This window comes from Anabrus simplex, chromosome 4 (assembly GCF_040414725.1).
Source record: "Anabrus simplex isolate iqAnaSimp1 chromosome 4, ASM4041472v1, whole genome shotgun sequence".
Lineage (NCBI taxonomy): Eukaryota > Metazoa > Arthropoda > Insecta > Orthoptera > Tettigoniidae > Anabrus > Anabrus simplex.
The window spans coordinates 61,932,667-61,946,145 of record NC_090268.1 but is presented as its reverse complement, the minus strand read 5'-3'; the positions used below and the strand labels follow the sequence as shown (position 1 = coordinate 61,946,145).

General features: G+C 37.4%; 1 protein-coding gene across 5 annotated transcripts in view; it reads right to left on the bottom strand.

The window, feature by feature from the left end:
* The window catches only part of LOC136871621 (RNA-binding protein 1), a 98,075-nt gene that overhangs the window by 55,990 nt on the left and 28,606 nt on the right, over positions 1 to 13,479 (bottom strand). For all 5 annotated transcript variants that reach the window (XR_010859774.2, XR_010859773.2, XM_067145088.2 and 2 more), the window contains one exon: positions 4,486 to 4,605. Coding sequence is in view for 3 of the 5 variants with exons in the window: in XM_067145088.2 (XP_067001189.1) it covers positions 4,486 to 4,605 (120 nt within the window). In the remaining 2 variants the exon portion in view is untranslated. The remainder of the gene's footprint in view (positions 1 to 4,485; positions 4,606 to 13,479) is intronic.

Here is a 13,479-nt window from a genome sequence, read left to right as displayed (position 1 = left end):
GGACTTACGGTTTTAAAGGAGAGAATTGCCAGTCGGCAAATGTACTCAGCTGCTATGCAGTGCACACTTCACCAAAGAGAATGAGTGCACTGCACAATGAAGCGAGAGACTTCCTTCCCCCAGCATAGGAAAGTTCGAAAAGCCACGATCTTTCAAGGGCATTGGGCACTTTCCATGCCAGTACAAGGCATCTAAAAATGCAGACAGTACAGTAAACCAAAAGATAAAGCATTTGCACAGGGGAGCCAGCATAATTTTTCCTCGTCTTTGAATCATGTTTTTTTCTTTTCGTTGAGTGAGGTTATGTTTGTCATTGTTTTATACAAGAGCATTATTCGAATAATGTAAATGCACCTTGCTGGATAATTTCTCAAACAATGTTTTCCATGGCATTTGAAAACTTCAAACTGAGAATCAAGGTGATTGCATGCATTAATATATATAAACTTTATTGCGCACAAGTTGTGCAGTATTAGGATAATTGATCAATACAGAGGTCTATGATTGATTTCACACGATTTTTACACGACAGTACGTGATATCGGTCACAATGTTTATCGCAGAGTTCACATATGCACATCGAGTCCGGGTCGTGGTATGTCTTCGACCTACAGATTTTGTGATAGTAGCCAAGGACTGCCATGGAATTTACAAAATGTCTCAGCTCCTGGTTTGTGCCGGTCCATGCTCTGTTCATCATGGCCTCTGAAGAGTAGAACTCTGGCCATATCTCCTTTTTCTTCTCCCTCTCTAACTGCAGTTTCTTCCAGTTCTCTGTACAGGGCAGATTGAATTTCCATCTCAGGTCCTCTATTAGAAATGTTTCTCTCGCGAGTTCGTACACTAGTCTTGACTTGGTGTACTTTGAAATTCCGATGACTGCTTTCAAGAATCTGGCTTTCACTTTTTTCCATTCGCATTAGGTCTTTATAGCTTAACTTTTCCTGTGTTATCTCTATTCCGTATGTTAGAATAGGAACGATTTTGGCTTCAAAGAGGGCTATAGCTGTTTCCAGGGAAAGTTTGCTTAATGGCATGATGTCGTAGATGGCTTTGGTTGCGGCAGCTGCTCGTTGTGTTGTGTTAATTCTGAATGAGTGTGCTGTTGTCTGGATCGTTACGCCCAGATATTTGAAGCTGTTCGTAGTTTGTAGAGGTTCATGTTTGAGGTAAATTTTGTCCCTTGCGTATAGGCAGGAAATCATACAAGTACAGAATAGTCACTGTACTGTTGTAATGTGGACGGAAGCGAGAGACTTTCTCCCCTCGTCATAAGAAAGTTCGATAAGCCGTGATGTTTTTAAGGGCATCGGGCACATTCCGTGCAAGCACCAGACATCGAACATGCACACAGTACAGTAATCCAATGAATAAAGCACTTGCACAGGGGAGCCAGAACAGATTTCTCCTCGTCTTTGAATCATGTCTTTCTTTTGATTACATTGCGCGAAGTTATGTTTGCTGGTGAGTTATCCAAGTGCATTATTTGAATACTGTAAATGCACCTTGTTGGGTACATTTTGGAAATTGTTTTTTCCCCATGACATTTGAGAGCTTTAAACAGTGAATCACGGTTAACTGCATGCAGTAACGGGTCTTAGAATATATTGTGACGCCGCAAGGGTAGGCATTTCCGAAGTACGTGTCGATGGTTAATTCAAAATCACGTAATAAGAAGTCCGAAGCCCGGTTTTACTGTATAAGAAAAGGGAAAAATATGAATTCATTACACAGAAAGTTTGAAATTTGTTAAAATGAAATGTTTTAACACGCATTAAATAGGGAAAATGGAAGGGTCATAAAAATAATTTCCCTATTCCGAACATTTCATTATAATGGTGTTCATGCTCTTCATTTAATTTGGACTGTCATTTCATGTATGTATGCACGTACATTCAACAGACCACTGAAACTTACTCCTAAGGCATTTTCCCCAATTTATGGGGAGGAAGACTTCTTAGAAAAATAGTGGAATTCTTAAGTGCTCAAGATTGAAAAAAGGAGTGGAACAGGCTTGGAGTAACCATGAAGTTTAGGAAAAAGAAGGTACAGGATAGGTAAACATTTAAAAAAATTGTTTCCTGATGTATTTAAACTTATGCTATGTTTTTACCTTATACAGCAGCTGTCTACACTGTAAAAACAGATGCCTATCCTATATATACCAATGGTGAGTATATCACAATTATTCTTTCTTATTGCTTTTGAAAGCCCTGCAGATGTGTTTCCAGGCAGGAAAATATGTCAATTTTAATGCGTGTGCATTAAGTTTATGCCCTGCAGATATCTTAGTTATCAGCTGTTCATATTTGGTCACTCAACCTCTCAGCACTGATTAGCAAACCCCGAAGTCAGTGATAAATGTCAATCAAAAGATTTCGAGAATAAATTTTATACCCTCATTATTTCAACATTCGAGACTGATAGGTAACCATCTTAAGTGGCAGGCTTTTCCACTTTTGTCAAGAGATATTCTGCACACATTTTTTCACAAGGTAATTTATTTTCAGAGCTGTTATAACATACAGAAAACAACTCTACACGTAGTACACACAATTTACTTTTCAAAATGAACAAAGTTTAAAAATTAGATGACAAATTTGCACATGTAACATTTCATTTTGCACAATTACAGTAATATTGTGAAACTGCAATAACTTAAGAAAAGCAAAGTCGTATGGGACTAATGCCCGGTTTCTGGAATGGTGAGATATCTGTCGGATAGCTGTTTATTTGTTACAGCTGTCGACTCTATAAGTCTTCGCTGTGTTGCACAGTGGATTAGCAGCCGACATATCGATCTGTTAACTATTGGCTCATTGATCAATTTTCATAATACACACTAGATACCACCCCTTGCACTGCTTTGTTTTTATGCATTAGATGCGTTCCCTAGACTGTTAGGCATACACGCACAAGTAATGCATCGGATTTTACCTTGCCATGCAGCAAGAAATTGGTATTTGGATAGTTTTTGCAGACGTGGGTAACAGTTTTGTAGTGTTTAAGAACAGTCAGAAAAACTCAACATTGTTTTGAGGATTTCTAATGAAATATGCACACCAGCAGCACATCACGCATTATCCAGTTTGCACTGAACCTTATAAATGTACCGCATCTATTCACTGTTATTCCAAAACATGAATATCGTTTGACCACAGTATAACGATAAATATCGGGCAATTAACATAATTATATAACTTGTTAGTTCCTTGTGCCGGGCGAGTTGGCCATGCAGTTAGGGACGTGCAGCTGTGAGCTTGCATCCAGGAGATAGTGGCTTAGAGTTCTAGTGTCGGCAGCCCTTAAGATGGTTTTCCGTGGTTTCCCATGTTCACACCAGGCAAATGCTGAGGCTCTACCTTAATTAAAGCCATGGCTAATTCCTCCCCACTCCTAGGCTTTTCCTATCCCACCATCGCCATAAAACCTATCTGTGTCGGCATGACTTAAAGCAAGTTGTAAAAAAAAAATTTCCTTGTAATGTAATATCATTGATTAAAAACAATCCCACGATAAAAGTATATGCAGTAGGCCTACTACTATAAATGTGTAATTATACGTTATACTCAAGTTACTGGTACCAGTGCTTTTATGGAGACGAATACAGTCGCAGATACGAATATGATAACTCAGTAGTATTAAAGGGTATCTTAATATTTGATCAACAGGGAACAATGGAAAATTGTCACAGGATGCAAATTATTGCCTATAACCTCAAGCAAATTTGTGAATCTGGCTTAGAAATCACTAACTATACTTCATTAGAACATTAGGCCGACGATGACAATCATGGTCGTTACGGAATGTTGACCATTTGCGCAATGTCTTTGTTGGAAGAAGATGAGAAAACCATTGAAAATGTTAACGAACCCAATATTAGCTGCCGATACTGAAGTCCTGCACACACGTCATCCAAGTTAACAAGTAGATATCTCCAGCTCGGGGCCCTCAAAGTTAGCAGACAATTTATCGAACCAATAGATGTATTTTACGTTCGTGCAATGCCAAAACACAAGTTAACCATTCGATTCAGCTATAGGTTCGATATCTCACGTTCCAGAAACCGGATATAAGTAATCAATAAAAAAAATTACTCCCCAAGAGTCTGCAACATCATCCTCACCACATTCAAAGGACTTATAAGGCAAAAAATATACATACCAAGAATTTGATAACCTGCAGACACAATAGAGATATTTCAATTCATTAATCTCAAGTGGTAAGAATGTATAGATAGCATAGAGCTAAATCATATTATATTCTTTGAAAATAATAGAATCACAAAATCGTGGTTAAAAAATAAATAATTTGGGGAAAAAATCTGAATCACAAGGATGGGTATTGCTGACCCAAAAGGAGGACATATTAGGGAACAATTTTAAAAACAAGAAATTGTTTTGTTATGTCTCAAACAGTTTCAAATACAGTGTCATGAAAGATACAACAAAATAGAATTCACCAAACAAAAAGGAGCAGACATACCTCGAGTAACGAGTAGGTGCAGAACCTCTGCGACCACCACCGCCGCCACCACCACCACCTCCCCCACGACGGCTTCTGCCAGATGACATTTCCACTCTGACTCTGGTCCCACACATTCTCCTGGAGAATAGAAAATGTTCAGTATAACAAATGGTTTTTTTTTAAACTACATTTAAATTTTATGATTCCACAACTTGACAAACCAAAAAGAAAATAAATGCAGTAAAACCTCATTAAGATGTTTCTGCAGGGGACAAGGAAAGAACGTATTAAACGAGAAAACTTACTACAGTGAAACCTCATTAGTACGTTCCTTATTAACCCTTTGATGGTCAGGTCTTCGAAGCACTGACACCCCCCAATTTAAGTTTTTGCACACTCAGTAATAAACCCCATTATAAATTAATGTAGAGGCACATAATAAATTATATTTTTAAGAATGGCTAAGTCATACATGAAAAAGTGAAAAATCACGAAATCTCACAATCTTCATGATTAACCATGTTTTTTCGCATGACATTTCACAAAATGTGGTGGTGGACACAGATGATGTTACAGTCTTTATGGTCCTTTGGTTCTCCTTTTGGGCTGATTTTGTCTTTTTGAGGTAGGGAACTGTTATCATTGAAAAGAAAATTGTAGAATTGATTTGTAATGATTACAAAGCACAAGCAGAGAAAATATAGAATTGTGGATGAATGGATAAGTAGACCAGTGTTCTTATATTTCTGTGGTATATTTGTGTACATGACCCTCAGCATAATTCCTAAAAATCAACAGTCCTTTCACAATTACATCAGGCTGAAAGAGGAGTTCCCAGATAATTGTTTTGCACAGACTGTGCACAATACAAGTTTGGTGCCTCTCTGCAGATGGTGGTTGTAAGTCTCCTTAGTCGCTATCGCTTATTCCTTCACCCTCGATGATATTTCGAGGAAGGAAATCTTCATAAAATTCTCCATCACTATATGAAAAATCAGAATCCTTATATCATTCGTCAACATTTTGAACACTTTCTCACTGGATAATTCTAAATTCCCATGGCGGGAATTCACCAACATAGCATGCCAAAAAACGTATCACATGTAAGGCTTTTCAGACAAAACGCTGGTTAATAGAGCAAACGCCTGAAAAGCCTTACATCTGATATGTTTTTGACACTTTCTCACTATCTAGTAATAGTTCAGTACAACTGTGAGTGGTCATGTTCTACAGCTGGCAGTTGATCCCCAAAAGCTGCACACATTCACATACAAAAACTAAATTTATAGAACTTCCCGCGAGGATACGAACAACCACAAGCTTCAGTAAAGTAGCCAATAGATGGCAGATAGTGTATGGTATTGAATAATTGCTAAAAAACATAGAGAAACAAAATATGATGCTCAGAAGTTTGACATGCAATATATTGCGTCGTAACTGCTGTGGCAGTTCCCACGAGACGTGAAAAATGCGGAAGAACAAATACGACATTCTTTTGCCCTTGGGTTCATAATAGTAGTTACAGTACCTACATATTATAGCACATCACTTCCTTCCTAAAACAACTGTATAATGAATTGGTAGTTGAAGCCTTAGGTTTCTGACCAGTGGGTAATTAAACAGTTTTCTGGTCACTTTGCTCGAGCATAAATTTCTCGCGAGGTCATTTGATTTTCTCAAAGGGAAAAGTGGTTTATTTTTTGTTCTATGGAAAAGTCTTTGTTGTCAGTGAGATTGTTGAATAACCCAGTGTGCTTGATTCCATCTCCCTGTTGGAAAGTTTTTTATGGGATATTTGATAGCAAGTTTTACCCGCTTAACACGATTTTTACGCTGTCCCCTGCAGAAACGTACCAACGAAGTTTCACTGTACTGAATACACGAATAAAAGCTACCCAACAAGGATATGAAAACGCACAATTTTTTAAACCAGAACCAAGAACATTTAAGTGCCAAGTATTGCATACCATGTGTACGTTACAATTCAAGGAGTATATTTTGCAACCCATTAATGTGTTTTTAAGCAATCACCATTATATGAATCATTTTTATTATTATTATTATTATTATTATGTTTATTTATTTATTATTATTACGTCAACCAATCGAGGTGTATGTAGGCAACCATAATGATCGTTATCACATTCCCCTTGATTTGATATTCAACAAGAACTGATGACACCAAGGGAGTCGAAACCGGTCTTCGCCCAATAAATTTAATATATTTTACAATGTGTAGAAAGGTGGAACATCCCTCAGACCCTAATTTATACGACACACAAGCATTTTACGCCATGTATCTACGGATACAGTGAAAGTTATGCCGGTAATCTACCATTTCAAAAGATGAGATGAGAGTATTAAAAGGCATGATAAAGACAAGATAATACAAAAAAAACCTTTTCCACTCGGGCTTATTAGAAAGTGTTTCAAAAGGGGTGTAAAACACCAAACACACATGAAAACATTTCACTGGTGCCCATTAAATTATCAACGTATTATTGCAGATCATTCTTTCTGAAACAGACGTTAGCTGAAGCGTTATATTTCGGACCAGTGGATTATTAAACATTGTTTTCTGGTCACACATTTCGACCATAAATCATCGAAGTGTAAATGTCTTGAATTTCTGACTTCTTACAGTTCTTAGTGTATTTCATGACCCCTTCGGTATACCCTAACCGGGCTACCATAAGACAAATATGCACCACGTCAATCATCTTCACACAAGTATGTTCCTAATCTATAGATAACCTATCATGCAAAAAATATTCACTACCTTTCACTGTATCATTCACCAGAGAATTGATTTCCAATTTTCGAATGGAATGCGAAACACATTATAACCCCGATTTTGTGTGTCCTCGATTTAACGTAAACCTGCATTTAACGGAAGAAATTTCCAGTCCCAGAAATTATTCCTTAAGAGCAATTCAGTTTTACATTGGATTTAATGTAATTCACAATAGGGCTAAGGTAATTTTAAAAATACCAAATATTCATTTCTGTTCTTTTGGTTATAGGGCATTAAGAACCTGTGGAAAAAACGTCATAAGCTTGCTAAGGATGATTCAAGGCAGACAAGGAATTTAGTGTGGACACTTTGGGCAAAACTGAGATGTCGGACTCTGATACACGTCCAGCCGTGGCCTCTCTAGTAGAAGAGAACCCCCACTTTAATGACAATATTATTACCTTCGAAAATTCCTATATTATCTGTGTAATATCCTTCGGTTACAGTGAGAACCCTTTTAATGATTCATCCGTTATTACGGTCAAATTCGGGAGTGTTAGTTTTTATGCGTTTTCAATATTCATACACACTACTCTAGTGTTTATTTTGAATGTAACCGACCATCTTCCATACAGATTCCTCACTACGCGCAAACGGGTCGACCTTGAGCGAGCCTGAGGTGTCTTCATAACACCGACTCGTGTTAAACGTCGGGATAATATGTTTTGGCAATAAGTGCAATGTCACCAGTTGATAGACTCACTAAAACAGACTGAAGTAAACGATTGCTTAAATTTAATACTATGTACTGAAATAAAATAAGAATGCGATATTTCAAGATACAGGGGTGTGCATAACTAATGTCAGAGGTTAGATTATGTATTTTCACATCTTGTTGAATTTCAGAAAGGCCGTTCCCGTGTAAATTTATAATGAAAATGTTATTCTACAGGGAGCTTGAAATATGTTTTCATAATATGTGCGTGATAAACCTACTACACCTACTTACTACACCGTTTGAAGTAAGAAAATGAAATGTTTGCCACAAGCCCATGCATGCCATTACAATTTTTAATAATGAAACTAAATATGAGTGTTCAGACTATTGGAATTAGAAAATTCGTGCTAATGAGTAAGCAGCTGCTTTGAAAACACCCGCAAAATTGTAACATGTTACAAGTAACTAATCTCATTTTGGTCTGTAATGAAGATACAATAAGTGAAACACTTTCGATAGTAAGTTTTTCCCGCTTAACATGATTTTTACGTCGTCCCCTGCAGAAACGTACCAACGAAGTTTCGCCGTACTGAATACACAAATAAAAGCTTAAGTTTCAGAGTAGCATTATTTCTTCCTCTGCTGAAACGATCGCTTAATTTTAATGCTAAATACTGCAATTAAATAAGAATGTTATAACATCTCATGATATGGCAGAGTGCATCATTGATTTCAGAGGTTAGTTTTATATTTTTTCATGTCTCGTTAAATTTCGGAGGGGCTATTCCCAATGTAAATTTATAGCGAGAAAGGTATTTCTCTGCTGGCCCTTGGAACACGTCATGATTCATATAATACGGTTAAGCTAGGTTAGGTGACACTGCTTGAATAAGAGAACAAACACTTGCCACAAAATACGGCCTTTGGCATAATTTTCTCTCTATGTACAATGCGAGCACTCATGTCGACATTCGAAAGCGATGTCGGAGTCTATTAGTAATAATACCCGTCGATTGCTGTTCTCTAAAAGAAAATTAAAATAGGATAACACGTTTCCGTAATAAATGCATAAATAACGTGGTCAGCAGCAGGTGCTGACTCGTTAGAAATAAAGGCTGAGATAAACTATCACTTAATTTTATTGTTATATATTCTGAAATTAAGTAAGAATGTTATACCACCTTAAAATATGGCAAAGTACATCACTGATTTCAGAGGATAGTTTATATTTTCTCGCGTTTAAATTTCGGAAAGGCTGTTTCGAGGTAAATTTGCAGTGAGAAATTTATCATTTCTCTACTTCTTCTATGTGCCCTGCCCAGTCTCCCAGACGTTGGCGATCAATGTGGAGAGTGCTTTTCTGTCTTCAGCAACACGGTACAGTTCTTCGGTACTTTTTATGCCTGTCCAATCTTTAATACTCTTAAGGCATGTTGTTCTTCTGCCCACTGCTCGGCGCCCTTCAATTTTGCCTTTCAAAATTAGATGTGAAGCGGCGTACTTTTCACCACGCAAAACATGCCCTAGGTATCCAATTTTTCTGCATTTGATAGTGGTTACCAGTTCTTTTTGCATTTTGCTCTCTGTAGTACTTGTTAATTGGTGGCATGGTCAATCCACAAGACTAAGCATTCTTCTATGAAGCCAAAGTTCTAAGGCTTCCAGTCTTTTGATGGTGGCCTCTTAACGTCCAAGCTTCAACCCCGTAAAGGAGAGTAGACCAAATACAGTAGAACCTCGATAATTCGAAATCTCGCCTAATTCGAAGCAGCTCTCGTTCCCGGAAATATGAGGCACGGTTTTGTATGTTATTTAAATCGTTTAATTCGAAATACGCATAATTCGTAATTCGAAGAACAATGTCAGCCCCGTTACCGAAATTCAGACTTTTAATTCGAAACTGCCTTTACATTTTGAAAAAAAAAATTAGTATTTTACGAAGTAATTTAAACTCAAAATTTCTCCGCGACATGAAAGAACGCGGAGCCTCCGTGGCTCAGACGGCAGAGCGTCGGTCTCTCACCGCTGGATACCGTGGTTCAAATCCCGGTCATTCCATGTGAGATTTGTGCTGGACAAAGCGGAGGCGGAACAGGTTTTTCTCCGGGTACTCCGGTTTTCCCTGTCATCTTTCATTCCAGCAACACTCTCCATTCTCATTTCGCAGCATCTATCAGTCATTAATATACATCACTTTGGGAGTGGCGACCCCATTGTAAAAATAGCCCATATATAATTCATTACATCCCTGACCCGGTCAATGACTGGAAAACAGGTTGTAGGTTTCCTTTTTCATGAAAGAACGCGTCTTCCGGAATGTGAAGGGGTAACTGCGCACTTTCACCTACTTCGGCGTGTCTACAGTGTGCTTCATATCTGCTATGGTCGAGCGGAATCGTAATTATTTTGTATTCGGAGTTTTTAGGAACGACAATTCACAATATCACGTAGCAGGCAGTGTGCGGAGAGGTAGAATCCGCGAACTCTGGCGATGCAGACAGTTGGCGAAAAAGCGTGGCTTATATAGCCTATAATCAATTAGTACGCACCAATATTGTCAATGCCGATGAAACTACATTGTTTGTTTGTTTTATTTCTTTAAATGCTGAGGCCAAATGGACTTATGGTTTTAAAGGAGAGAATTGCCAGCCGGCAAGTGTACTTCGTTGCTATGCAGTGCACAGTGCACACGGAAGCAAGAGATTTCCTTCCCCTGTCATAGGAAAGTTCTAAAAGCCACGATGTTGACGGGTGTCAGGCACTTTCCATGCCAGTACAAGGCATCTAAAAATGCAGACAATACAGTAGGCCTAATCCAAAAAGTATAGTATTTGCACAGGGTAGCCAGCATAATTTTTCCTCGTCTTTGAATCGTGTTTTCTTCCTTTCGTTGTGCGAGGATATGTTTGTCATTGTTTTATACAAGAGCATTATCTGAATAATGTAAATGCACCTTGTTGGATAAATTTCTGAAATAGTGTTTGCCATGGCATTTGAAAAATTTTAATTGAGAACCAAGGTGATAGCATACATTAATGGGTCTTAGAAATGCCATGGCGGGAAATCGTACAAGTATAGTCACTGTACTGTTGTAATGTGGACGGAAGCGAGAGACTTTCTCCCCTCGTCATAGGAAAGTTCGATAAGCTGAGATGTTTTAAGGATATCGGGTACATTCCGTGCAAGCACAAGGCATCAAAAATGCATACAGTACAGTAATCCAATTAATAAAGCACTTGCACAGGGGAGCCATTATAGATTTATCCTCGTCTTTCAATCATGTTTTCTTTCTTTTGATATGATTGAGTGAGGTTATGTTTGCCGGCGAGTTATCCAAGTGCATTATTTGATTACTGTAAATGCACCTTGTTGTATACATTTGGAAATATTTTTTTTCCATGATATTTGAGAGCTTTAAACTGTGAATCAAGGTTAACTGCATTCAGTAACTGGTCTTAGAATATATTGTTAGGCCGCAAGGGTTGGCATTTCCGAAGTACGTGTTGGCGGTTAATTCAAAATCACGTAATTCAAAGTCCGATTTTTGCGTTCCAACGACTTTGAATTAACAAGGTTTTACTGTATAACATTTCAGAATATGCTGCCAAAGTTTTAAATTTAATGTATCATCACACAACGTTTACATCTTCCTGAATGTTGATTTAGCAATTTCTATTCGGCTCTTAATTTCTTGGTCTGGATTCAAATCGTCCATTATCCAACAACCAAGATATTTAAGTTTATTTACTTGTTGAATATGGAGGTCTTTAAGTTTCAGAGTAGCATTATTTCTTCCTCTGCTGAAAACCAGTAGGTTTTTTTTTTTATGTTGATGTTTAGACCCATCTCTTCCTCAACTATATTAATTTTGTCCAGGAATAGTTGCAAACTTTCAACACTATTAACAAGAGTTACTGTGTCATCTGCACGTTGCAAATTACTTATTAGTTCTCCATTTACTTTAATTCCCACTTCCAAATCGCTTGATGCTGCCTTAAATATTGCACCTGAATAGATGTTAAACAATAACGCCTTGACGAACGCGTCTGATTTCTATGTAGTCCATTGTATCATCAACCTTCAACACCCTTCTGATGCTAATACAGGTTTTCAATCATTCTTTCATCTTTATCATCAATTCCAGTTTGCTGCAGTAGTCTGATGAGTTCAGTATGTTTTACTTTATCAAAAGGCATTTCATAATCTATGAAATAGGCAAAGACATCATTTTGTTGATCCCAACATTCTTGAAGAGTCGTTAAACTGAAAATAGCCTCACGAGTTCCATATCCATTCCGAAATCCAAACTGGGAAAATCCAGGTTTTCCTCACATTTCGTTCTTATTCGAGCATGGATAACTTTTAAGAAAGATTTTAACAAATGGCTCGTTAAGCTAATGAAACGATATTCACCACATTTTTTTGAGGTTGTTTTCTTACGAAGGGGAATGACAGTAGAGGTTAGCCAATCTTGAGGTAATTTTCTGGAGTTATAGATGTTAAAAAGGTCCACTATCTTATTAATTTGTTCTTCATTGATAAGTTCCATAACTTCAGCTGGTATTTCATCTGGGCCTAAGCTTTCCTATCTTTTAACTGGCGATCACATGAATTGCTTCCGATTTGAAAATGCTCGGTCCATTTGAGCATTCACGATTTTCATTTAATGTTGGTCGATTATCGTAGAAGAGTTCTTCTATATATTCTTCCCATATCTTAATTTTGTGAAGATAATCTTCTAGAACAAGAGGCATCTTTTTTCTGAAAGTTCCAGTTACTTCTTTTATAATTTTGTGCACACTGAAGGTATGTTTTTCTTCCAAATTTTCAATGTTTCTGCATTTTTCAATCATCCAATTTTGTTTTGCCTTCCTAATTCCTCTTCTAATTTGATCCTGTATCTGACGGTATTGAGCCTTATTGTTCTTAGCTTTTCTGTGTTCTTCCATTAAGTCCAAGATATCATCAGTCTTCCACTTTGTCTTTTTAGCAGACAGTAGGTAGGCATTCCTTGTTTACTTTCTTTATAGCTTCTTTTATTCCTCCCAATGGTTTTCCACCTGTTGACTATTCCATGATACTTGTCTTAGCTCTTCATTAATTACTTGTGCAACTTCTTGTTTTATTTCACTGTTTACCCATTTTCTTTGGTCAATTTGGTTGGAATATTATTTTCTGTAAAATTTTCAATTTGAGTTGTACATCAGCAACTAGTGGATTATGATCAGAAACTATATCTGCTCCTGGGTATGTAGCAACTCTTTTAATGAAGCTTCTGAACCTCTTATTTATATGAGGATGTAATCAATTTGATTCCTGATAGGAACATGGTGTTCACTGTCACTAGGTGAAACCCAAGTGTATAATCGACGATCAGGAAGTTGAAACCATGTGTTTGTAATAACCATTTCATTTTCTTGACAAAATTCGTAAAAACCTAGCCCCGCGTTCATTGGATTCTCCGAGCCCTCAATTTCCTACCAAATTTCCTCGTCGGCCTTTGCTGAATCTACCATTATGGTTATGCTATCATTTTTTTTTGATTCCAGAATGTTTTGCA